Here is a 27,297-nt window from a genome sequence, read left to right as displayed (position 1 = left end):
ATTTGTTGTTCATAATTTGTATCTTTACCTTTTTCTTCCTCTTCCTCTTCTTAAAGGATACCTTTCAGCATTTCATATAATCCTGGTTTGGTGGTGATGAACTCCTTTAGCTTTTCCTTATCTGTGAAGCTCTTTATCTGACCTTCAATTCTGAATGATAGCTTTGCTGGATAAAGTAATCTTGGTTGTAGGTTCTTGGTATTCATCACTTTGAATATTTCTTGCCACTCCCTTCTGGCCTGCAAAGTTTCTGTTGAGAAATCAGCTGACAGTCGTATGGGTATTCCCTTGTAGGTAACTGAGTTTCTTTCTCTTGCTGTTTTTAAGATTCTCTCTTTATCTTTTGCTCTTGGCATTTTAATTATGATGTGTCTTGGTGTGGTCCTCTTTGGATTCCTTTTGTTTGGGGTTCTCCGCGCTTCTTGGACCTGTAAGTCCATTTCTTTCACCAGGTGGGGGAAGTTTTCTGTCATTATTTCTTCAAATAGGTTTTCAATATCTTGCTCTCTCTCATCTTCTGGCACCCCTATAATTCTGATGTTGGTACGCTTGAAGCTGTCCCAGAGGCTCCTTACACTATCCTCGCATTTTTGGATTCTTTTTTCATTTTGCTTTTCCGGTTGGGTGTTTTTTGCTTCCTCGCATTTCAAATCATTGACTTGATTCTTGCGCTCCTCTGGTCTGCTGTCGGGAGTCTGTATAATATTCGTTATTTCAGTCCGTGTATGCTTAATTTCTAGTTGGTTCCCCAATATAAGATCGAGGGTCTCATTAGTTTTCTTGTAGATCTCATTAAGTTTATCGGCGGCTTCTAAACAGTTCTTGAGAGACCTTAAAAGTGTGGTTCTGAACTCTATATCTTCCATTGACAATTTTGTCCTGTTTCTTTGTCTCCGCATTTTGTTATGCTTCCTTGGTGCACCCCCTCGTGGTCTTTGTTCGCAGTCTTATAGTTAAACCTTGTTGTAGCTAATACCAGGGAGGGTTTGACCTCCAGGCCAAGTGGCTATGAGAATCAGCTGTGTCAGCAGTGAGAGAACTTCTGTCCTCTAGGGAGGTGCTAATCTGGCGTTTGCCTGAGGCTATCCGGCAAATGCCTGTGTGCAGGGCTTGGGCGGGGCGGGTCCCACAGGATCAACAGGGTGGGCCGGAGAGAGCAGTTATGGCGGCTCTCAGTCCTGTCCCCAGGGGCTCTGCCTCTCTGAGTCCCAGCACCTGCTGCAAAGCTCGGAGAGAAAGCTGCACTTGCTCTGACCGAAGCCAGACAGTCCCGCTTCTCCCGTTTGAGTCAGGGACCCTAGAGACTCGCCCGTATCTGGAGCTCAGAGTCTGCGACTCCCTCCTGATTGAAAACGCCAACCGCGCCCTCCGCCGCCAGCCCGCTCCGCGCACTCCGCACCTCAGAATTTGACTTCAGCACTGCGCCTCCTCTGAGTGTCCGTATGCGTTTCTCTTTCCTCCTAGTTGTAGGACTTACACTCAGCCAGCGTTCCTGTGGTTCTGGGTGATGTCCCTTCCGTTTTTTGGTTTCACTTTTGAAGTAGTTGTTCAAAGCAGCAAACTCCGGCGTTAACCTATGCCGCCATCTTGGTTCTCCAATTTTTCTTTTTGTAGTGTTTTTTATCTGGTTTTGTTATCAGGGTTATGCTGCCTCATAAAATGATCTTGGGATCCTTCCATCCTCTTAAAAGTTTTTGAAATAATTTGGAAAGGATAGCTATTAATTCACCTGCGGAGCCATCTGGTGCAGGACTTTTGTTTGTTGGGTGCCAGGGCTGATCAGCAGATCCTGAGTGATGGGTGAATGATTACTCTGACACATGTTTCTGTGAAAGAGAGGGCTAAGGGACTGCTTGGCTTGAGAAACCAAGCAGCCGCATTCGCCTGCCTCCTAAGGCTTTTATTGTAACAACAGCTTGAACTAAAATGAACTATTAGATACTATCAGAAGGGTAAGCATACTTGAGAAGACACATGCATCTGTTGTGTCCTTTAAGCAACGATGTCTAAAGAATAGACATAAAGATTCCAGTAAACACCTGGAGGCTCAAACTTGTTTGGAAAAGTCAAGGCAGGGGCTGCCACTTTGGCAAGGTCCCCCTAGAGGCCTCCATCCTTTTGGAGAATTCTCCTTAAACTTTGCAACCAAGTCCCATGCTTCCCCACATTTGGGCGTTTTTTTAATTACTGATTTGATTTTGTTGTAGTTACCCATCTTCACATGTTCTGTTTATTCTTTTTTTTTTTTTAATATATTTTATTGATTTTTTTTTTACAGAGAGGAAGGGAGAGAGATAGAGAGTTAGAAACATGGATCGGCTGCCCCCTGCACACTCCCCACTGGGGATATGCCCACAACCAAGGTACATGCCCTTGACCGGAATCGAACCTGGGACCCCTCAGTCCGCAGACCGATGCTCTATCCACTGAGCCAAACCGGTTTCGGCTGTTCTGTTTATTCTTGATTCAGTCTTGGAAGATTGTATGCTTCTAGGAATTTGTCCATTTCTTCCAAATTGTCCAATTTGTTGGCATATAATTGTAGCATTTTCTTATAATCCTTTGTATTTCTGTCATGTCAGTTGTAATTTCTCTTTTATTTATAATTTTATTTATTTGGGTCCTCTGTCTTTTTTTTGATAATGTGTTTTGTCTATTTTTTCGAAAGAGCAGCACTTGGTTTTACTGATCTTTTCTAGTCTTGTTATTTCTGCTCTGATCTTTATTATTTCCTTCTACTCATACTTTGGGCTTTGTTTGTTCTTTTTCTTGTCCATTTAGGTGTAAGGTTAGATTGTTTATTTGAGATTTTTCTTGTTTCTTGAGGTTAGCCTATTTGCTATGAATTTCCCTTTTAGGACTGCTTTTGCTGTGTCCCATAGGTTTTGGGTTGTTGTGTTTTTTTTTTTTTTTTTTTTTTTATTATTAAAAAATATATTTTATTGATTTTTTACAGAAAGGAAGAGAGAGAGATAGAGAGTTAGAAACATCGATGAGAGAGAAACATCGATCAGCTGCCTCCTGCACATCTCCCACCGGGGATGTGCCCGCAACCCAGGTACATGCCCTTGACCGGAATTGAACCTGGGACCTTTCAGTCCGCAGGCCGACGCTCTATCCACTGAGCCAAACCGGTTTTGGCGGGTTGTTGTGTTTTTATTTGTCTCTAGATGTCTTGATTTTTTAAAACCACATTATTAACCCCATTTATTTTTTAGTAGCATGTTATTTAGCCTCCATGTGTCTGTGTGTTTTTTGTAATTGATTTCTAGTTTCCTGCCATTATGATCAGAGAATACGCTTGTTATGATTTCAGTCTTTTAAATTTTATTGATACTTGTTTTGTGGCCTAATAGTTCATCTGTACTGGGAAATGGTCCTTGTGCACTTGAAAAAATGTATAGTCTCTTGCTTTTGGGTGAAATGTCCTAAAAATATGGGTTATTAGATAATCTGATGGATTGTGTCATTTAAGTCAGTCCATTGATATCAATAGGTGTTAAAGTCCCCTGCAATAATTGTATTACTTGTTGATCGCTCCCTTTAGTTCTATCAATATTTGCTTTACATACTTAGGTGCTCAGCACCTATGATGGGTACGTAAAATGTTTAAAAGTTATATCCTCCTATTGAATTGGTTCCTTTATCATTATGAAATGTCCTTTTTTTGTCTCTTGTTACAACCTTTGTTTGAAACTTTATTTTGAAAGTGTCTTTTCCCATTCCTTTACTTACAGGCTGTGTGTTTTTTGATCTGAAAAAGGTCTCCTATAGGCATCATATATAAGATGCCTAGGTCACATAGGTCACAAAAACACATAGGTCTTGTGTTTTGGTTTTTGTTTTTATCCCTTTACTCACCCTATATCTTTCGATTGGAGCATTTAGTACATTTACATTTAAAGTAACTAATTACTTACATTTAAAGTAAGCATGTGGTTATTGGCATTTTATTATTGTTTTTATATCTCTTTATTGCTGCCTTATTCTCTTACTCTCTTCTCTTGTATGTTGATGACTTTGTGTAGTGTTGTTTTAGATTCCTTTCTCTTTACTTTTTGTATAAATCTTTGTAGATTTTTGGTTACTGTGTGCTTCATATATACTCGTTTGTAATAATCTATTTTAAGTTGATGGTCACTTAAGTTTGAAAACATTCACAAAATCCCTACCATTTTTATTCTCTTCCCCCATATTTATGTTTTTGTCATATTTTTAATATTTCTTTTGTGTGTGTTTTAAGTGTATCTCTTAATTTATTGTTGTAATTATACACAATTGCCTTTTAATCTTTGTGTTAGCTTTATAGTTGGTTGATCTGCTTTTATTATGTTTGCCTTTGTTAGTGAGAATTTTTTCTTTACTTATTTTCATATTCATATATTACATATTGTTTTTCTCTAGACTTCTAGAGAATTAATATTTCCTATAATGCTGGTTTGGTGGTGATGGATTTTTTTAGGTTTATTTTAGCTGGGAAACTCTTTAGCTCACCCTCAATTCTAGATGATAACCTTGCTCTGGATAGAGTAACCTTGGTTGTAAGTTCTTGCTTTTCATCACTGAATATTTCCTAGTGTAATCTTGGTTGTAGGTCCTTGCTTTTCATCCTTTTGAATATTTCGTGCCAGTCCTTTCTGGCCTGCAAAGTTTCTGTTGAGTAATCAGCTGACATCTTATGGGAGTTCCTTTATAAGTAGCTGTCTTTCTCTTGCTGCTTTTAAAATTGTCTTTAAACTTTGCCATTTTAATTATGATATCTTCATATGGGCCTCTTTCGGCTGATCTTGTTTTGGAGTCTCTGCACTTTCTGGCCTTTTATAACTACCTTATTTTTTCCAGGTTAGTGGAGTTTTCAGTCATTATTTATTCAAATAGGCTTTCCATCTCTTGATCTCTCTCTTCTCCTTCCGGCACCCCCATAACACGAATGTTAATATGCTTGACATTGTCCAAGAGGTCCCTTCAACCAGCAGTCACCAACTTTTCGGACCTCATGGATCACCAGTGGTCTGTGGACCACCGGTTGGTGACCGCTACTCCAAAGGTTTCCTTAAACCTGTGGTCGCCAACCTTTCGGACCTCACAGACCACCAGTGGTCCATGGACCACCAGTTGGCAAACCCTGGCTTCAACTATCCTTAATTTTTTTTTCTTCTTTTTGCTTTCTAATGGGTTGTTTTCCACAACCTTTTCTTCCATGTTGCTGATTCAGTCCTCTGGCTTTTCTAATCTGCTGGTGATTCTATGTAATGTACTTTTCATTTCAGTTATGGTATTCTTTATTTCTGACTAGTTCTTTTTTTTATATATTTTTTAACTCTTTTTTTATGTTTCCTGTCTCTTTGTTGAAGTTCACACTGAGATTATCTATTCTTCCTATAAATTCATGGAGCATTCTTATTAGCTGTGTTTTGAACTCAATCTGGTACATTGCTGGCCTTCATTTCATTTAATTATTTTTCTGGAGTTTTGTCCAGTTCTTTCATTTGGGACATGTTTCTTTTTCTCCTTATTTTGGCTGCTTCCCTCTGTTTGTATGTATTAGGTAGAGCTGCTGCATCTCCCAGTTGACAGTGGCCTTAAGTAATAGGTGTCCTTTCAGGTCCTGTGGTGGACTTCCTGGCCACCTGAGCAGGGTGCTCCCTTGTGCGGGTTTTGTGTGTCGTTTCCTGTTGTAATTTAGCCTTGATTGTTGTTGGCACATCAGCGTGTGAGATTGACCCTCAGGATAACTGGCTATGAGGACTGGCCATGACTACAGTGGGCCAGCTGTTGTGCAGTGGTTGACCCCACAGAGCAATATTTGCTTTAGCAGGGCTCTGCTGCCTGCTGAGTCTTCTCTTTGTGTGTGTGTTGTTTATGGAGGTGGTTCGGTGGTACGCTGATGTGGTCTGAACCTGGCCACCAGGCGTGTTGGTTCTTGGGACTCTTGGGAAGGACTCTAGTGCAGGCCCATGTCAACTTCTGCCTGTGTCTGCCTAGGGGCTACCTATTAGGAGCTAAAAACTGATCTGTAGTTGGTAGCCTCCTGTGGTAGGCTTGGGGCTCCCTGGGAAGAAGTATGGAGAATGCTGAGACCAACTGCTGCTTGTTTGGGGTTTGTGGATTTTTGAGAGACCTTAGAAAATTCCACAGTGCATGCCATTTTAGCTGCTTGTGTGGAATAGTCCCTGAAAGGGGTTCTGGCCAGGGTCATAACTTGGGTGGGACAGGGTTTCAGGGAATCATCAGAGTGCAGTGAAGAGTGTTAGCCAGATTAATGAAGAGTTCAGACTTGGCACTTGACGGCACCTGCCACTTGGGTGGGGTGAGGATCAACAAAGGAACAGTGGCCAGCACTTTTGTCCCGGAGAGAGCTATCCCAGCTACTACTGCTACACTGCAGCTCCGAGTTACGTGAGTCCTGTGTGGGCCCCGTTAAGACCTGCAGCACCTTCATTCTAGCAGTCTCTTGTCTTTCTCAGACACAATTAGTGCTGGTTTTCACAGCCCGATGTAAGGGACTTACCTTTCAGGCTCTGATGCCCTGGGCTGGGGAACTCGGTGTGGGGCTGGGACCTCTTGCTTCTTAGGAGGTCCTCCACGGCCTAGTTATCCCTCCCAATTCTTTTTTTTTTTAGAAACTGTTTATTTTCCATCAACCTTATTTCCGTTCTGTTAAGAATTTGTGGAAGAACAGCTTAGGACCGCTCAGTGGTTGTTCCTACCCATTCAGTAGCCTGAGCAGTGGGGGCTGCAGACCAGTCTTCAGTGGCAGGCTGAGCACTTCAGTCTTCAGTAGGAAACTGCTGAATGGGTTGGGTACAGAAGGCACCTGCACGCCTTCAGACCAGCCTGTAACTTCAGGCTGGGCAGCAGTGAACTCAGGAGCAGGGGCAGTCCGTTCACCCTGAAATTCCTCTTGGCCACAGCCTTTTCAGCAGCAGCCTGCTCTTCCTTTTCAATCTCTTCAGGATCTCTGTAGAAGTAAAGATCAGGCATGACTTCCCATGGGTGCTCACGGGAGATAGTGCCACGCATATGGAGTACTTCTCGGGTCAGCATCCTCCACTTCAAACCCACTGAGTGAGCCCCCTTGTTGCAAGGGATGGAAATGTCCACATAGCGCAGAGGAGAGTCTGTGTTGCACAGAGCGATGGTGGGCAGGGTAACATAAGACGCCTCTGTGAGAGGCTGGTGGTCAGCCCTGGGGCCAGTAGCCACCAGAAGTCTTGGCTCCCGGAAGGCTGCCTGGATCTGGTTGGTGAAGGTTCCAGGAGTGAAGCGGCTGGCAGTAGGAGTGGCTCCAGTGGCAGCAGCAAACTTCAGCACAGCTCACTGGCCAGTATTCCTGGACGATATGACACTGACGTCAGCTGGGTTTTCGATGGCAACAATGGCACGAGCTGCCAGCAGAAGCTTCTCCCAGGTCCTCTTCAGATTGATGATGTAGATGCCATCACTGTTCCTTTTGTAGATGGACTGTTCCATTTGGAAGTCAAGGTGGTGCCACCTAAGTGGGTTCCTGCTGCAAGGAACTTGAGGACATCCTCCTCCTTCATTTGCAGGACACCAAGGGCTCCGGTCATTGTGAGAAGTTTCCCTATAAGTTACGTGGGAACCGAGAACAACACAGTATGGAGGAGCCCTCCCTGGGTAGCACGGAAAGCTCCCTCCCAATTCTTAACCTTCACTCAGGGATGTTGGACAAGCCTGTTCTGGGTCTCCACCCCTCCTACCAGTCTCACTGGCTTTTCTGTATAGCCTTCATTATAGGACTTCTGATCAGCTAGTCTTCAGATGGTTTTTGGTGATGGTTGTTCTATAATTTAGTTGTAGTTTTGATGTGGCCATGGAGGAGGCAAGCACAGTATCTACACCTACTTTTTCTTCTTGATGGAAAGTCTTCCTATCATAGTATTTTTTTAATGATAGATAATGAAAAATAATAGTATAGAATTATGATGATTTAAATGTGTGTTTTTCTTTTAAGAAAGAAAAACGCCACCCTGGCCAGAATGGCTCTGTGGTTAAAGCATCAGCCAGCAGACTTAAAGGTTACGGGTTCGATTCTGTTCAAGGGCACATACCTCAATTGCAGGCTTGATCTCTGGCCCCAGTTGGGGCATGTGTGGGAAGCAACCAATGAATGTGTGTCTCTCACATCGATGTTTCTCTCTCTGTCTCTGCCCCTCCCTTACACTCTCTCTAGGGATCAATGAAAAACATATCTTTGGGTGAGGCTTAACCAAAAAGAAAGAAAGAAAGATGACTCTAGATCAGTGGTTCTCATCCTTCCTAATGCTACGACCCTTTAATACAGTTCCTCATGTTGTGGTGACCCCCAATTTCATTGTTACAAATTGAATATAAGTAAAGCATAGTGATTAATCACAAAAATAATATGTAATTATATATGTGTTTTCTGATGGTCTTAGGTGATCCCTGTGAAAGGGTCGTTCAACCCCCAAAGGGATCGCGACCCACAGGTTGAGAACCGCTGCTCTAGATTAATCTAATCATTAAAGATAAATAAATCAACAAACTAATACTTTTCAGCAAAGTTATTTCTCTCTGTGTATGGATTTTAAAGGCGTATTGAGGGAGGAGAGAGTGTGGTATCAACTTGTAGCCATTTCAGGTCTTTGAGTAAACTGCATGAAAATTGTATTAATTCACTCTGGACTAACAAAGGCATTTGTTTTGTTGCATGACCTGGTTTGCGGTGGAAATCACATCAGAGAGTAAGTTCCAATTCTTTTTCCCTAATTTTCTTTAATACATTTGTCTTCTGTGGTATGATCAGTTGTTAACAGTGTTAACCTAGCTTGTAAGAGATTGGGCCAAGCCAGTATAGGCATTTTTAATGGTTTGGGGACCTTGGAGGGAATTCTGAATTAAATATGTGAAATGTTCTGTTTTTATTTGTGTCTAGGTTTTCAGTATGTTTTTGGAGACTCTTGTTGATTTTATAATAATTCATAAGGATGATTTGCAAGACTGGCTTTTTGTTCTTCTCACACAATTACTTAAGAAAATGGGGGCAGATTTACTTGGATCTGTGCAAGCGAAAGTTCAGAAAGCTCTAGATGTCACAAGGTAAGTGTTTCAGAAGTAGACCATTTTCCCCCAGCTTGTGAGATGTAGTTGCATAGAACATTGTGTAAGTTTAAAGTGTACAGTGTGATGATTTTGTTTCATGTATATATTATCACATAATTATCATCTTTTTGTTGTGTTGGTGAGAACATCTCAGCTCTATTGTCTTTAGGACCTTCCAGGTGTATAATACAGTATTGTTAACTATAATTACCACACTGTACGTTAGATCCCAGAACTTGCTCATGTTATAACTGAAAGTTTGTACCGTTTGACCAACATCTCATTTCCTCCTCCTCCTAACCACTGACAACCACCATTCGACTCTCTGTTTCTTTGGGTTTGGCTTGTTCTTTTTTAAGATTCCACATATAGGCCAGAATTAGGGAACATCCCTGTACCTCAGTTTAGCAATGGATTTATAAAGCATTGACTGCAAGCGTTAGGCTGATCCAGGTGATAAAAATGAGTGAAGTAGGTAAGAGGGGAGGATTATGGATAATGTGGAGAAGTGTGATCAGTGGTGGCCGTGTTGGAACCTGGGCCCAGTGGTTCCAGACTTTTCAAGGAAGGTCAGAAATGTGGATTAATGCAACATATTCAAGAATTTTTTCTTTTTTTTATGAAAAAGAAAAGGGATGCAGGTTCAAAACTACAAAAATTATAGGACAGATGTGAAATTTAAATGAAATGCTACAAGAAAAATGTAAAGTGTATGGCACATACTAGGTATTGTGAAAGCCAAATAAAACACTGTGAGCCCGACTTGGCCTATAGGTCACTTGCTAAATTTAAGGAAATTTATGAATGACAAGATTTGTTTCAGATTTTTAGGGGATGGCAGGAATATTATGATCATATTCCCATCCTTTGGTGATTAAGAAAAACGATTATTCCTTTCTGTTAACTTTTTTGGATGTCTCTTTCCTTTAAGAATCTTGTTCTCCTTGTATTTGGTCTTGGTCTCTAAAGCATGTTTCTCATTCCTGTCTCAGCAGCTGCGTTGTCTAGCTGCTTAAGGTTATCTGGGATCAGTGCGTATCCAGGGGCTCAGTGTTGGCTGCGAGCTCTTCCTCGGGTAATAGACCTGATTGCAAATCTGCCTCAGCTTCCTGTCCTTCAGCTGTGCTAACAGGGCACATTTCCCGGTTAAACACATCAGTTATTTGCTACAGAAGAAAGGAGAGACATTTTGTGTGTGGTTTGTTGACCTCGTTTCTTTAATTTACAGGCATGTGAGTCATTTAAATCATGTATTCTAACGTGTACTTTGCTCCCAGAAGTGGTCCTCACAGCTTCCTGGATGGTAGAAAAGGATGTGCTGTTGGGTCAAGTTTACTTCTTATTAATAACTAGAGGCCCAGTGCACAAAAATTTGTGCACGCGGGGGGAAGGAAGGGTCCCTCAGCCTGGCCTGTGCCCTCTAGCAGTCTGGAACCCCTCGGGAGATAACGCCCTGCTGGCTTAGGCCTGCTCCCGGGTGGCAGAGGGCAGACCCAATCCCTAGGTGCAGCCCCTGGTCGGGCTCAGAGCAGGGCCGACTGGAGAGTTGGGGCGCCGCCCCCTGTCATGCAAAAGAGCAGGGCGGATCGGGAGGTTGCGATGCCACCCTCAGTCATGCTCAGGGTAGGGCCGATTGGAGGGTTGGGGCACCGCCCCCTGTCACACTCAAGGCAGGGTCGATGGGGATGTTGCGGTGCTACCCCCTGTCACACACAGAGCAGGGCCAATCCGGGGGTTGGGGCGCTGCCCCCTGTCATGCACAGAGCAGGGCCCATCAGGGGGGTTGGGGCTCCTTACCCTGTCACGCACAGAGCAGGGCCCATCAGGGGGTTGAGGAGCTCCCCCCTGTCACTCACAGAGTAGGGCCGATAGGGGAGTTGGGGCGCCGCCCCCTGTCACACACAGAGCCGCAGGACGATCAGGGGTTTGGGGAGCTCCCCCGTATCAGGCACAGAGCAGTACTGATCAGGAGGTTGGGGCACCTTCCCCTGTCACGAACAGAGCAGGGCGGATAGGGAGGTTGTGGCCCCGCCCCCTGTCACACACAGAGCCGCAGGGCGATCAGGGGGTTTGGGCGCTGCCCCCTGTCACGCTGATCCCGGTGCTGGGAGGCCTCGTGGCTCCGCTGATCCCGGTGCTTGGAGGCATATTACCCTTTTACTATATAGGATAGAGGCCTGGTGCATGGGTGGGGCTGACTGGTTTGCCCTGAAGGATGTCCTGGATCAGGGTGGGGGTCCCCACTGGGGTGCCTGGCCAGCCTGGGTGAGGGGATGATGGCTGTTTGCAGCTGGTCACACACCCTTCAGGGTGGGGGTCCCCACTGGGGTGCATGGCCAGTCTGGGTGAGGGGCTGAGGGCTGAGGCTCCCATCTGCTCCTTTTTTTCTTTTTTTCTTTTTTTATTCTGGGCCAGCTTTAACTCTGGCTCCAGCTCTGAGGCCTCTGCTGTGAAAGCAGGTATCTGGTTTGTTTGGGTTCTATAATCAAAACAATGTATAACTCCAGCTCTGAGATCCCGGCTCACTGAAAGCAGGTTTCTGGGGTTTTGTTTAGCTTCTATATTTGTTACAATGTTTCAAACTGCAAGCTCAGAGGCCAGCAAGGCAGGCGGGGAACGTTGGCTTCCTCCGTCACTGAAGCAAGCAAGCCTCATGTTAGTTTCAAGCTGCCTGGCTGCCGGCCGCCATCTTGGCTGGCAGTTAATTTGCATATCACTCTGATTAGCCAATGGGAAGGGTAGCGGAGGTATGGCTAATTACCATGTTTCTCTTTTATTAGATAGGATTATAATGCTACCAATACTAGTACCTAGTATGTGCCATGCACTTTACATCTTTCTTGTATTATTTCATTTAAATGTCACATCTGTCCTGTGATTTTCATGGTTTTGAACCTGCATCCATTTTTTTTTTTTTTTTTTTTTACTACTACTGTAGATTGAGAAAAGTTTCTAAGAGAGTCCCAGGACATCAGTGCAATTGCTCAGCCTCAATTGTAATAGATGTTTGCATTGCAGTATCTTTCCTGTTAGTCCACATGGGCTCCGTTATGCACTTTTACACTGAGACTAGTAATGGCAGCATTTTAAGGGGGATAGAGCACTGACTTTTCACTAGGCGAGAGCCCTCAGTGTCACTCAGTTGGACTAAAGGTGTGAGATGACTAAAGGAAAGAGATTGGCACCAAGTAAGAAATGGAGCAGGAGGGGCCTGCCGGGACCCCGGTTTCTATATATGTTCGGTAGTTGCATGTGCGGGTTTTCGCTGAGTGCCCCACAGGCGCTGTTCTCGTGATTATGCCAAGTGGCGATTATAAGCCCTCACCAGAAGGAGGACAGTGCAGTTAGCTTAAGCGAGGTCAGCTATAAGCTGCCTAATCAGGGTGTAAAACTAAGATTTGGAAATAGGCAGTGTTTTCCGATAAGCATTATTTAGAAAGCTGGAGAGAAGTTGAGCAGACCCCTAGAAGACAAGTACGAATCTTTTCCTTATTGCTTCATATTTATTTTTAAACTAGCTTACTCAAAGTAAGTTTAGTATGTGTTTTGAGATGTTTAACAAGACTTCCTTTTTAAAAATGTTTTCTGTAATGTGTGTTACTTTAGTATTTAATATAAAATGAAAAGTACTGTTTAAAAAATGTGAACAGGCTTGCATTTACATATGTTAATCTATAACAGTTTATTTTTTGTTTTTATATGGTTTTACATTATTTTTTGTTACAAATTTTTCTTAAAGAACAAGCACTTTTTTCTTTTTACCCAGGGACTCCTTTCCATTTGATCAACAATTTAACATCTTGATGAGATTTATTGTGGATCAAACTCAGACTCCTAACCTCAAGGTTGGTAATGATTTGTCCTTACAATTCAGCCGCTAGATGTGACATCGGTTCCCTTGTATTTGCCGGTTCCACATATGCCTGCTGGGGGCATTCTTGTCCACCTCTTTGTGGACTTGCTTTCATTTCTTTTGGTTCCGTACTCAATAGAGAAATTGCTAATTTATTGGGTAGGCATATGTTTAACTTTATTTTAAACTGTTCAGATGGTTGTATTATATACCTACCAGCAATTTTATGAGAGTTCTAGTTGTTCCACATCCCTGCCAACATTTGGGTATTATTACTCTGTCACAATATTTAAACTAGAAAATTCTGATTTGTTGAGATACATGTATCTTATTGGAATTTTAAAAAATATTTACATTCTAACATATGATGATTAACTTGTTACATGTTGTTGTAAAATCATACCTATAATAACAAGACTAAATTGGAGGCAAGATATGTGTTCATGTGAGTTAAGTCATGTACAGCACCTGTTCTTTGATCATTGGGGTTTAGGACAGGCCCTGTCAGTAGCAGCCCTTTTCTCCTGAGGTCAGAACCAATTGGGACATCAGTGGAGACGTTAGGGCGGAGTATCAGCTTGGTTACTGAACGTGCTGCCTTGCAACACATGGCCTAGCCCAGTGATGGCAAACCTATGACACACATGTCGGAAGTGACATGCAAACTCATTTTTTGATTTTTCTTTGTTAAATGGTATTTAAATATATAAAATAAATATCAAAAATATAAGTCTTTGTTTTACTATGGTTGCAAATATCAAAAAAATTCTATATGTGACACGGCACCAGAGTTAAGTTAGGGTTTTTCAAAATGCTGACACGCCGAGCTTAAATGGTTTGCCATCACTGGCCTAGGCTGTCTAAAAAGCAACGCTAGCTGCAGCCTTGTACTTGCCATCCCAGTACCTGGCAGAGCTCAAAATCCCTCGGGCTCCCCACAAGAGCTCCGCCCTCTGCGTGTCCTGCAGCGAGGCGAGGAGCGGGGCACGCCTTCCCTGCCGGCTCTGGAACCGAGGAGCATTAGGCTGCATGCACTCCTGTGCCACACACACTCTCAGTCATCCCACACTTCCTGTCCTGATGGATGCTGGCTCCGTGTGGAACCACAAACCCAGCAGAAAGGTGGTGTCGCTTCAGTAGGGTTTACTTTTCTCTGATGACCAGTTAAGAATTCTACTCAAAGACTCACAAAGTGTACTTAATGTTCGTAATGATTGGATCTTTCAGGTCAAAGTTGCAATCCTGAAGTACATTGAGTCTCTCGCGAGACAGATGGATCCAATTGACTTTATAAACTCTAGTGAGACCAGGCTTGCTGTTTCTAGAATTATAACCTGGACAACAGAACCAAAGAGTTCCGACGTGAGAAAGGTATGTCCAAGGCGCTGCAGCGCAGCCTTATGACAGGCTGTCCTACCGTCAGAGAAAGGGCCTTATCCTGAAACTGCAGACCCACCAACCCCCAAGCTGACAGGCAGACTCTGGCCCGCCTCTGGGAAAGCCGAGAGTTGTCTCCTGCCCCTTCTCTCCTCTCTCCAGCTCTCCCTCGCTCCAGTTTGTGAATGTTAAAGATCCCACATCTTGTATGAGGGGCTCATGGTTGTCTTAGGCATCTATTTATCTTTTTAATGTGAAAGCAGGTTAGTGTCTCTTACAAGGAATCGGTTTCCCTTAAGTTAGTTTTATGACATGTACTTTGAAGACAGACTTAGGTCTAAGGCAGGGGTGGGCAACCTTTTTGTGAGTGCGTGCCAAAACCAGCAAAATCTCTGACTCAGGATTCTTCTGCGTGCCAACCCTAATTTTTTGAGAACATGTTACGCCAACTTGATATCTCTTAAGGTATATGTATGTGAAGAACCTTGAAGAAATAATAAAATTCATTCGAGTGACAAAAACACAGTATATGATGATGAAAATACATTTATTTTTTAATGTATACATGTACACTGATAGTCCGACAGAAAACTTTATGACTCCGTTTGATATTATCAGTGGGACTTTTTGCTGCTGTATCACTGATGACAGAGATTTTACATCAGGTTTATATTTCGTGACCTTCAGAGATATGCACGAGCTACTACTTTCATCCGTCAGGCTACTCCTATTATGAGACTTAACAAAATTCATCACTGAGAACAAAGATTCACAACTGTATGTGGATGAAACCAAAACACTGGTCGGATCTAGGAAGGCAGGGAGAGTTAAGGCAGAGGCATAGAAATAGCTCTTACCCTCTCTCATCAATCCATGTCTATGGTCTTTAAGATAACTTGTTATGTAAAATTATTTATTTATCTAAGATGCACCTACACTGAATTTATCTGAAAAATAAAAAAGTCGATATTAAGAAAAAAATTGTAAATGGAAGATTATAAGAGAGGGTTTCATGTGCTAGCAAAAGTTACTGGCTTGCCATGTTTGGCACGCGTGCCAGGGGTTGCCCACCCCTGGTCTAAGGCCACCTGGCCATATGGGGCCTAATAGGAAAATGTGGGTGAAAGTTTGCTAAGATATAATGAATTCTTGAATTTAAAAAGAGCACAAACCTTCCTGTTCTGTGCCACATTTGGAACACTCTCTTTGATTTGGGGAGTGAGGTAGGGAGGCAGAATTCGTATATTTGAGACACCCTGATACCAAGGTGGTGTTTTGTTGTATTTTAAGCCCCCAAAGAGAAACATGTGCCTACTGTCTTCTGTAATGACCTGTTAAGTAGAAAACATAGGATACTATTATTTCTATTACTAGGCAGTATTCTGCCTCAGGACTATTATGAAGATTAATTAATATATGTAGAGCGTTCAACCAATTCCTGACCCATCATACGCCAAAGTAAATATCAGACATTCCTGTGTGTGTTGTTTCTACTGTTCTCTTCCTGTCAGTGTCATGGTCTTCTAAGCTTAAATCCCACATATGGCTATTGTTATTTTACTCTCTATATAAACTAACTAGCCTTTATATATATGTAGTGCTTTTAAAAGCCAGACTTCTGCTTTCAGACTAAAAGTACTTGATTGTGTTTATTTGTGTATAATTATGAAGGTGGCATTTTTTTTCTTCTCTATCATCCTCCTTCCACAGCCACCCCTACCAGCCATCCTTTGGCCTTGGGCAGAGTTGATAATGTGGACCACTTGGGTCCCGGCAGGGATAACGGAAAGGATGATTCCAAGGAATACTTAACATATTTTCAAATGCAAACGAGCACTCAGCTCCTTCTCTAAAGGAGCTCAAGGAGCCCTGGCTGGTATGGCTCAGTTGGTTGGAGCCGTCATCCTGTGAACCAAAGTGTTGCGGGTTCAAATCCCAGTCAGGGCACATACCCAGGTTGCGGGTTTGAAGAAGAATCGGAGAATTCTCTGAAAGGTTTCTTTGGAAGGGTCACAGTTCATGTACTTCTCCAATTCATTGTATAGTAATAAGCTAAGCTGTTCAAGGTCAAAGCAACAAAGGCAGGTCTTATTAAAGCACTTATTTAAAATTGTTTTTCTGATATTAATATTTTTGATTGATGATCCTTTTGTAAAATTTCTCAACATGTATCCAAAAGAGCATTTCACTGGCAACCTTTATTTTAAGCATTAAGCCAGCTTTGGATTAGAGAGGTACAATGGGAGGTGGTTAAATGATTTGGTGGATTTGTAAGTAAAAAACTGGTATTTCTTTTTTTTAAAATATATTTTTATTTCAGAGAGGAAGGAAGAAGGAGAGAGAGATAGAAACATCAGTGATCAGAGAGAATCATTGATTAGTTGCCTCCTGCAAGCCCCCTACTGGGGATTGAGCCCGTAACCCGGGCAAGTGCCCTTGACCAGAATCGAACCTGGGACCCTTCAGACCACAGGCTGACAGCTCTATCCACTGAGCCAAACAGAATAGGGCTCAAAAACCGATATTTCTGTTGTAGTTTTCAAAATCACAGATCAGCCAGTAAATACAAAACCCTTAAGTACAGCCTTCTATCTTTAGTAATAGCATGTAAGTATATGTGCATCTATGTGAGAGTGTGCTTTTGTAATTGAGTTATTGAAGTATTCCCTCCTGAAACATACTTTAGACTTCCCATTACCATAACAAGGGCCTGAATGGAAGCAACTAACTCTGAACATACTCTCCATTTTCTCTGGACATGCACATTAAAACTGAACTAGGATTTATCATCCTAACTTTTCTAATCACGACATTACAGGAAGTTTTTCCTTGGTTTATCTGGCCTGGTGCTGCACAACATTCAACTTATTTTAATACTAGCTTAAGTCAAATATGGTCAGGATATTAAATTTATTGCCAGTAATCACAGAGTTCATTTACTGTTTGATCTTCAGCACTTCATTTCAGTTACTTTGGGTCATGCGGTGCTTTTCACAAAGCCTCATCTCGCTGGCATCTGCTGCTGGTGCCCTCACTCCCCTCTCCATCGGGAGGACAAAATACCTCACCTTCAGACCGGGTTCAAACCCAGGTTCTGGGACAATAATTTTGATGTTCAGAGGAGTTTGAAAAGCTTTACATTAAGGTTCTAATCCTGGTTACAGTTAAAATCAACCTGAATACCTGGATTCTACCTGGGTAATTTGACTTAATTGGTATGGTGTAGAGCAGGAACATTGTTTTGTGTCTAATTGGATTCCCTCCATTCTTGGCTGATTTTTAATATACAGAATTGAGACCCATTATTTTAGATTTTTACCCTGGGTCTGAACCTCAAGACATACAGGTTGCAGATGTCGTCCTGACCTGGTACCCAATCTTGACTAGTCGGCAATCTGTATCTTCAAGACGAGGCCAGGCCCTGCTGTTCCCCTGTGCCTTCCCTGCCTACCTGCTCTCGCTCACCTTGTGTGCTCAGCACCCAGCACAATACCTACAGGAACAAAGTAGGCATTTAATAACTACTGTGAATGAATTAATGAATGCTAAACGCCCCTAGAGAAATTAGCTGAATTCAAGTAACATTTTGAAGCTATTATTTTCAAAATCACGTCTTGGAAGTTCTCCTCTTTGACTGCTTTATTAGTTTTCTCTTACATAACTACCACAAACTTAACAGCTCGAAACTACACACATTTATTATCTTGTAGTTTTGCGGCGTGTGTCCTCTGGCTCCTCTGCTCGAGTCCTTACCAGGCTAAACTCAAAGTGTGGTCTGGGTCTTCCATCTCTTCTAGGCCACACTCCTCTTCCAGCTTCCTGGTGCTTGGCCAGATCCAGTTCCTTCCAGGCATAGGGCTGACGGGCCTGCTTTCTTGCTGTAAACAGGGGCGTTTTTCAGCTCATAGAGCAGGGGTTCTCAACCTGTGGGTCACAGCCCCTTTGGCGGTCGAATGACCCTTTCACAGGGGTCACCTAAGACCATCCTGCATATCAGATATTTACATTACGATTCATAACAGTAGCAACATTACAGTTAAGAAGTAGCAACAAAAGTAATTTTATGGTTGGGTCACAACATGAGGAACTGTATTTAAAGGGCCAGAAGGTTGAGAACCACTGTCGTAGAGGCTATTTGCCATCTCCTGTCACCTGATTGTCTCCACAACATGGCAACAGCCTTCTTTAAAGCCAGCAGGAGAGTATTTGAAGAAATAATGTCCCAAATTTATTGAAACAATCTATACAGCTAAGCAGCTCAGGAAACTCCAAGTAGGATTTCAAAGGAGCCTCACCTAGACACATCACAATAAAACCATTGAGAGGTGAAGACAGAGAATCTTTATTTTTTTTTATTTTATTTTTTTTAAATATATTTTTTATAGATATTTTACAGAGAGGAAGGGAGAGGGATAGAGAATTAAAAACATCGATGAGAAACATCGATAAGCTGCCTCCTGTACACTCCCCACTGGGGATGTGCCCACAACCAAGGTACATGCCCTTGACCGGAATCGAACCCGGGACCCTTGAGTCCGCAGGCCGACGCTCTATCCACTGAGCCAAGCCGGTTAGGGCGACAGAGAATCTTTAAAACAGCCAGAGGGAGCAGCTCCTCATACCCCAGTGGTCCTCAGGGTGACCCAGCTGGGTTCAGTTACATCTGCAGAGTCCCTTCTGCCCTCTACAGCTCGGCCATGCTCCGTCTTAGTCATGAGCGCCCTTCTCTGCAGCAGGAGACAGGAACCGGGCCTTCTCAGTGTTTGGCTTACCAAGTGGGTTGGCAGGAATCTTTCATAGTTACCTGGCTAAGTAGGGAGCTTTATAAACTACCTGCCAGTCGTGATAAGGTTCAACTTAGCAGATGCACCTTCGCTTTCTGGGAGCCATCTGTGAATGCTTTCCGTTGTGCCTGCCCAGCACCAATGAGTAAGCGCTGCAACCCGATTCAAATAGGTGTCCTCTGCCCCAAACTACTTGCCCACACATCAGGGCACTGCAGGGTAAGTCTTCCCAGAGTCGCTTTATAAGAATGCTGTGTTTTCAGGTACCATCATTCTACATTATATAATATAACTGTTGTAGGTGATGCAGCTGCCTTACCCAGCATTGGAGATGTATTTGAAAGACTGACTACAGCAGTGGTTCTCAGCCTGTGGGTCGCAACCCCTTTGGGGTTGAACGACCCTTTCACAGGGGTCACCTAAGACAATCGGAAAACACATATATAATGACATATTATTTTTGTGATTAATCACTATGCTTTAATTATGTTCAGTTTGTAACGATGAAATTGGGGGTCACCACAACATGAGGAACTGTATTAAAGGGCCGCAGCATTAGGAAGTTTGAGAACCACTGGTCTACATGAATGTAGTAGCTAAATAAAAAATAGTTAGAAATTGTGATTATTTATTACTCTGCTCTAAGATCTAAAATTGTCATTATCATTTTAAAGCTATAAAAGATAAAACAGGTTATTTTCTTGTTAATCCTCACCCAAGGATATTTTTATTTTTCCATTGATTTTTTTAGAGAGAGTGGAAGGGAGGGAAGGGGAGAGGGAACAAGAGAGGAAGAAAGAGCCCTGGCCAGTTTGGCTCAGTGGATAGAGCGTCGGCCTGCGGACTGAAGGGTCCGGGTTTGATTCCATTCAAGGGCACATGCCCAGATTTCGGGCTTGATCCTCAGTAGGGGGTGTGCAGGAGGCAGCCAATCGATGATTCTCTCCTCACTCTCATCATTGATGTTTCTATGTCTTTCTCCCACTCCTTTTCTCTCTGAAGTCAATAAAAATATTTTTTAAAAAAAGAGAGAGAGAGGAAGAAAGAAAAACATTGATGTGAGAGAGACACATTGATTGGCTGCCTCCTGCACATGCCCCGACCGGGGCCAGGTACATACCCTTGACCGGGACTCCAACCTGTAACCTTTCAGTGCACAGGCTGACACTGTACCCAGTGAGCCACCAGGCCAGGGCTGCCTCTGTCACTCTTTAGTGACATGAGCAAGTAATTTAACCTCTGAATTCCTTTTACTTATTTGTAAAATGAGAATAATAACACTTGCTTTAGACATTATTGGGAGGATAGAAAGAGCTGAAGGCGCTTCATTTGCTGTTGTAGCTCTTGCTGCTACTGCTTGAGGATTGTTTTGGTTTTGTTGTTGCTGGTAGTGGAACAAATTGAAAACCAATTTTTTTCTGGCATTAGGAAGATTTCTCATCAGTTAAAGGGAGGGTGGTAATGACAGTAGAATTTGAACAATATGTTTATATTTTAGGATTCAGAATCCCTTTGCTTTATCATATGTGATTCTCTAACATATAGCATCTGCTTTGTCAGAGGAAATAACAGATTAGCCCCCAAATGTGAGAAATGTGGGAAATGAAGATGGCAAAGAAAAGAGGCTGTTCCTGGAGCAGGAAAAGCATATAAATAGCCTTTAAAAGTTGAAATTTCAAAAATTGAAGAAATGTTAAATTACCAATTATAGATTGGCAGTGTGGCCTACTGAAAGCTAAGGATTTTGCCATTGATTCATCTCAGCTTAGCTGTGACTGCCCTTTCCGGTCTCACTTTGACCTCTGACCTGTTTCCGCACTAGGGCGAGAAGACTGCTCCTTCCAGGAAGGATCTCAGTTGCCAAGGGCCTAGCAAACGATCGAGGTTTAAACCTGGGAGTTGCTACTGTTACTGTTCTCCTTAATCTTAGCTTTTGGATCCTATGTGTAGGACATTTTCTAAAAGGAGCCGAATGCTTTTCCAGCTCCCGGTAACCATGCTTTATGTAAGCACTTCTGCTTCTCTGACGAATCCCCCTGCCTTTCCTGTTGTAGTCCCCGCTGCAGCGTAGTCGCGTAGGTGAGGATTTCCCCACTAGGTCAGCTTCAACCTGCTCTGGGCGCGGAGAAGGAAACTTGGAAGAAAATTGTAAACAGGTAGATTTAAAACTGTGCTGATTTGAAAAGATATTTTGCTGTTTGCACTTTAGAATATTAATACTGATTACCCTTGTGGAGACAAGAGATTTTGAAGAAATCTAAAATTAATATAATTCTATGTGAGTGTGTGTGAAGCTGCGGAAATGTTTGTGTTTGGTATGTTTTTATGATTAACTCCCTTTCCAAAGAAATAGCCACGTCCAGTGCTACCCTATGTTCATGGACCAGTAAGGGACAGCTTCTAAGTAAGAAATGCCTGACAGTTTTCCAGTACCAACTCTTTGTGATTTTCTAAAGTAATTTTAATGACAATCTGAAGGGCATAGTAATAGTTGCTTAAACAGCAAACTCCTCTTCCTCCCCAATTTTAAGTTTCCCCTGAAGCATTTGCCAGAGCTCCGCGACCCCCTGTCCAGAAGGGTTATTTTCTGCTGTGAGGTGCACAGCGGGTAACCGGGGGGCTCTCACACAGCAGCTGTAACATTGGAAGAACCCTTTACCCTCACCCCCCACATTCTGTGTAGGGGCGTGAACGGGAATCATTTCTTCTTTCAGCTGTTACTGAATCGTTAAAATAAATCGTCCCAGCTGTTCATTAGAAGAAGCCAGCGGCTCCCTGGAGGTTGTGTGGCTACTCAGTGCCTTTTGCGGAAGGCACGAGTTCAGAGGTGGGACAGGAACCTGCTCCTCTTGATTCGTTACTGAAGGGGAGCCATGCCCAGGCTTTTTCCAATGCGTCTCTCCAACTCATCCCCGTATTTGGAATTATTTCTTTAGTGAGAGGATATTGATGGTCATGACAAATACAGCTCAGTTTTCTTCTTGGACTCTAGTATTCTAACTTCTCACTGACACAGAGGGTTGTAGATAAAATATCTTAGGACCATATACTTTGATTCCTTTTGAAACTATGATTTAAAATATTTTTAAAATAATATATTTAAATTTCACTTTTTATCCATTTCTGGAGCTTGAATCTCATTAGAAAAATATTTTATTTTGAAAATAGCTTTAACCTAAGGCATAACTTTTGTGAACTGTATAAAATCATATGCATTTTATATTTTGGAAAATGTAAAAATAAATTGTATTTATTTCTATATGTAAATCACACACATATACCATCTGTCCATCGAGTTACGTTTTCAAAATTCCCTGTCTTTTTATTTGATTTCTTAAAGAAATTCAACTTTTTATTATTGAGAGAAAGTTCATTGGTGGGTCAAAGTTAAATCTACTGCACTCCCCCCCCCACCCCCCCAGAAGGAAAGTTACTAATGTTAAGTAGCCATGAATCAGCACACTTTCTAGCCCATCATCTTGCAGCCTTCGTGGTCCTGAAAGATCCCACTCATTTTGTAATTTACTTCATGTAGAACCTCAAGTAAGTTTGTGGCATTGGATATCATGTCTGGGAAGATTGTACTGTTTCCATTTTATAATTTTCAAATGTCATTTTCAGTCAACAAAAAAGTAGTTGCCTAAACTTTCTTACTAGATTTCGGTCAGCATTGATTTCCTGCCCTGCTAGATTAAGTCTGCTCCTTCCTTTCTCTTTGAAGTGCAGTTTTTTCTGCATGCACTTTTCCTAACATCTAATCCAATGTGTTTTAAAATGCACAGGTTGCTTTGCATGTGTTGTTTTTTTTTTGGAATTTGCTCTTACGTAAACATTGAAATCATGTTACTAGTATATTAAATGGGTGGTGAAATGGATTCTTCCAGATAATGATTTATTAAGAATGATACAATAATGAAATAGAGAACTGTATATTTTAGTACAATTATAGTAACATTTTGGTCCTGTCATGAAAGCAACTGGCCTGTTGTGATTTAATTGGAATGGAAAGGTTACTAACGCCTGTGTTTGCAGGTCAAGAGAAAAAGTAAGATACTTTTGCCAAATGCTATGTGTAGTGAATCATTATAGATATGTTTGACATATTGAAAAGTAATTTTTGATTATTCTGTAAAGAACATCCTACTGATGTTTTAACATTCATAATTAATTTTTATTTTTGGTTAAATACATTTGGGTCTTTGGATTTTTTTTTTCTTTCTCCAGGCATAAACATCAATTTTGTCTTTACTGTACCAAAAATTTTCACATTGTAAAAGCATTGAAATATTTTGTGATGCTTATTTCCAAAGAATTTCTCAGCAGATTTTTTTTTGGGGGGGGGGGTAATATTATATATCATGGGGAAAATATTCACAATAATTACTGCAATCCTAAAAGTTACAGTCTTAAGAAAAATAAATTTATGCTTTTAGTCAAAAGATTTTCATAATGTTCTTTCCTTTCTTTTGACTCTTAGAAATTTGTAAGAAATGCCAGTTAGTACTTAGTAAAATGTTCTTTGGCATAGTTTTTCTAAATCAAACCTATGTAACCAATTCCTTAGGCGTTGTGTTTAGGCTAAGAGTGCCGGCTGCCTCCCCAGCACCAGAGCTTGCTGGAGGAGTTCGAGCCTCGCGCGGCTGCTATGGCTTCGGCTGATTGCTTTTCCCCACCTGCCACTGCAGTGGTGCAAGCAGTCCTGCAGTATGTTGTCCCACTAGCACGCAGAGGTAGAACGCTTTCTGAAAGGCAGGAGAATACATTTTTCATTTGTATCATGTAATTCTGCTTTGCTTCGCAGACTCTCTCCAGTTCAGAGGGGTGAACGTGGGAGTTTTCAGATGCACTTGAGCTGCCTTTTTCTAGTATTTCTCAGTCACTAGGAGTGGGGTTGAGGGAACTCAGGAGCTTGCTTAGAAGCGTGTTGTGTGTCTTCACCAGCTTCATTCCTGGTGCTCGACAGCACAGGGAAGCTTTCGGAGTTTATTATGAACGTGCTACGGAGGCCCAAGGCTGGGGTGTTAAATGCACCCAGGACTTCTTTTCCAGGTTGAAGTAACACTATTTAGAGTTGATATAATTTTTTTCCAGGTACATTTTATTTTTGTTTTTTTATAGCAAAGATGTCCTTTTATTATTTATTTTATTCATATAAAAATGTTTTCTTTTAAAAACAATTTTCATGAACATTTTGACTAAGATATGCTGTTGGACACTCCATAAATTCATCATGTCTTCTTTTCCTAGGCTGCCCAGATTGTGCTAATATCGCTGTTTGAATTGAACACTCCTGAATTTACTATGTTACTTGGTGCCTTGCCCAAAACATTCCAGGATGGTGCCACCAAACTCCTGCATAACCACCTCAAGAATTCCAGTAACACCAGTGTGGTGAGTGCTTCGGCCATGTTGGTGCCTTTGTGTACTGGCCATGGCCTCTCTGTGTCCCTCGTCTACAGCTTGCTCTAACAACCAGCTTGCTTACTCTCTTTTAATAGACTGTGGTTGTCTCAAGAGTGAGAGACCAGTTTTAATCCTGCCATATTCCCAATGAATGAATGAACCTGGTATTTAAATATGGCCATTTTCACCCTGGCCTGTTTGCTAAATGGTTAGAGCGTCAGCCTGCGGACCAAGGGGCTGGGGCTTCGATTCTGGGTCACAGGCTCAATCCCTGGCCCCATTTGGGTGCATGCAGGAGGCAACCAATTGATAGTCTCGCTTACATCAGTGTTTTCTCTCCTCTTCTCTTCTCTTCTCTTCTCTTCTCTTCTCTTCTCTTCTCTTCTCTTCTCTTCTCTTCTCTTCTCTTCTCTTCTCTCTCCCTCGTCTCTCCCTTGTCTCTCCCTCGTCTCTCCCTTCCTTCCTCGTCTACTTTCACTCCAAAAAAATAAAGTCAATGTAAAAAATATCCTTGGGTGAAGATTTTTTTTAAAAAAAGTAAATGCAGCCATTTTCTTTTTCTGAAAGATTTTTTAATTGATTTTTAGAGGGGGAATGGAGGGAGGGAGGGATTGAGAGAGAGAGATTGATGTGAGAGCGAAACATTGATCGGCTGCCTTCTGCACATCTCCTACTGGGGATTGAGCCCGAAACCCAGGCCTGTGCCCTGACCAGGAATCACACCGGCCCCTTTCAATGCTCAGGATGATGTTCAACCAGTAGCCACACCGGCCAGGGCAATATGGCCATTTTCTTAAGTTAGGTTATTCAGTCAGTTACATACTTTTTTATGCTGTAGAGATGTAAATGCTCAATTGAGTCTTTTACTCTAGCACAGCTGGCATCAGTTATTCGGTTTCAGGAATGCCTATATGGAAATCATCCATTTTTTGTTTAATATGCACTTAAAATTGGCCCCAAGGATTCGGAAAAAGAATCGTTCTGATTGTACAAATTGTGCCCGTGTAGACACATGTGGGTGAAAAGGCCAAGGGAAAAGTGGGCCATATTCTCTGTTTAGCCCTGGAGTAATGATGCTTATTCTGCCTTCACCCCAGAGCTCTCCGAGCAACACAATTGGACGGACTCCCTCCCGACACAACAGCAGCAGGACCAGCCCCCTGACCTCACCTACCAACTGTTCCCACGGGGGCCTGTCTCCAAGGTAATGGGATTCGACAGAAGTGAAGACACGGAAGTGTAGCCTATTTTTACGGTTTTTACCAAGCTTAATACCAGAAAATGTATGGGTATCAGGAGATCATGGATTCCAGTCCTCAGCCAAATCTTAACTGAATAATTTTGGGCAACATCTACAGTGAAACGCGTGATTTGTACTGAATGTTCTCTGAGTTTCTTCTAACTCTGAGCACAGTCCAATACCTTAAAGGTTTTGAAGCTAAGAAGTCACATTTAGCACTGCTACACAAAGAAATCGTTAGAAACTCATCGCCAGTCCTCGAAGTGGTGGGAGCCCTTGAAGAGGCTGTTTAGTCACCTACACAAGCCCTCCGAGCCCGCCCACACATAGCCTGGGGTAGTTTTCCAGCCCAGTGCCCATTGCAAGCATCGTGGCTGTCGTTCTGGGCTCATGTTTGCAGCGGGCTGCTGCTCTGGAGGAGGGAGTAAGAACCCGAGAGCTGAACTTGGAGCAGCATTTCAGACTCAGTGAGCACTGGCTTTGCAGAGTCTAAGGCAGTGTCTCTGCCTCGGGACCGGTGGTTAACACTGCTCCTCCCGGCCAGGGTCGCAGCCGTCTCAGGTGGCTCTGGGGACCCGGCATGTGCCCCCAGGACCCCCACCTGGACCTGCCAGCGCCGTGCATGCTGTGCTGTCTACAAGAAGTCCAGGTCTTTGGGATCACTGACAGCAAGAATTAAGGGGCTGTGTCTTAAGGGTTGCTGACATCAAGATCTTAAAATTATAAGAAAATGTTGCAAGTATGCCATTTTCCCTTTAAGGATTACCTCTCTAGTAGGAAGATAATCAAAACATAAGAGCCTTTAAATTTTTATTTTTACATAATCAAGAGTCTCCCTTATTCCTTTGTTCTTACCAGTGAATTTCTCTTCAGTTCCTCAGGTTATAGTATAAATATTTTGGGATATATCAAACTTGTACTTTTCTCTTGGTGAAACAAAGTGTTCTATCCGCTTATAGTAATAGTGTCCCACTGTTGATATTGCCTTAAGTTTATTCATCCCAAAGTCCCCCTCCCAGCACTCTAAGTAGGTTAAAGTCTGATGTTCTGACTCCAAGTCTGGGCTGTTGTCATGATTCAGCAGCAAGCCACTCTAATGAGACATTGGAGACCAGGAACTCAGGGGAATGTGCCTGCCTTTCCACAGGCGTGGCTGAGGCTCGCCGGCCACTTGTTTTTCATGCTAACATCTCTATGTGTGTCACAGTGTGTGATTGTCTTCAGTGGCCCAGGGTCAGTGCTAGCAGCAAAGTCACAGAGTTCTCTGGCTATAAAGTGTTGCTTCTGGAAGTGATACTTGCACCATCAATGGGAAATCTGTTCTTTCATAATACACAGATCATATGTTTTAACTATTTCATTATCAGGGTGGTACACTCTCTAGGTAATAAGCAAAAGGTAAAACAAATTAAGTATTTTATTAATTGTGCTAATAGTCTAAGTAAAAGATTGTTGGGAGCTGCTAGCATAATTTATTAGAGCTAAGTATTAATCTCATGGATCCCTAAATTAATAAAAATTTTATTTTTTCCAGATCGTCATTCATTCTTAATTGG

The 27,297-nt window shown here is 42.4% G+C and overlaps 1 protein-coding gene and 1 pseudogene across 8 annotated transcripts in view; one reads left to right on the top strand and one right to left on the bottom strand.

Moving 5' to 3' along the window:
- CLASP1 (cytoplasmic linker associated protein 1) overlaps nucleotides 1–27,297 on the top strand; it is a 293,090-nt gene that overhangs the window by 204,335 nt on the left and 61,458 nt on the right. For 7 of the 8 annotated variants that reach the window (XM_036318897.1, XM_036318904.1, XM_036318902.1 and 4 more), the window contains 6 exons: nucleotides 2,299–2,301; nucleotides 8,918–9,081; nucleotides 12,851–12,929; nucleotides 14,165–14,308; nucleotides 24,346–24,489; nucleotides 25,599–25,705. In XM_036318897.1, the coding sequence (XP_036174790.1) occupies nucleotides 2,299–2,301; nucleotides 8,918–9,081; nucleotides 12,851–12,929; nucleotides 14,165–14,308; nucleotides 24,346–24,489; nucleotides 25,599–25,705 (641 nt within the window). The remainder of the gene's footprint in view (nucleotides 1–2,298; nucleotides 2,302–8,917; nucleotides 9,082–12,850; nucleotides 12,930–14,164; nucleotides 14,309–24,345; nucleotides 24,490–25,598; nucleotides 25,706–27,297) is intronic. The other variant, XM_036318903.1, reaches the window with a different exon arrangement.
- On the bottom strand, nucleotides 6,611–7,609 carry LOC118661189 (annotated as a pseudogene).

The sequence above is a fragment of the Myotis myotis genome, unplaced genomic scaffold, assembly GCF_014108235.1.
Source record: "Myotis myotis isolate mMyoMyo1 unplaced genomic scaffold, mMyoMyo1.p scaffold_m19_p_8, whole genome shotgun sequence".
In the NCBI taxonomy this organism is placed as follows: domain Eukaryota; kingdom Metazoa; phylum Chordata; class Mammalia; order Chiroptera; family Vespertilionidae; genus Myotis; species Myotis myotis.
This window is presented reverse-complemented; position numbering and strand designations above follow the sequence as displayed.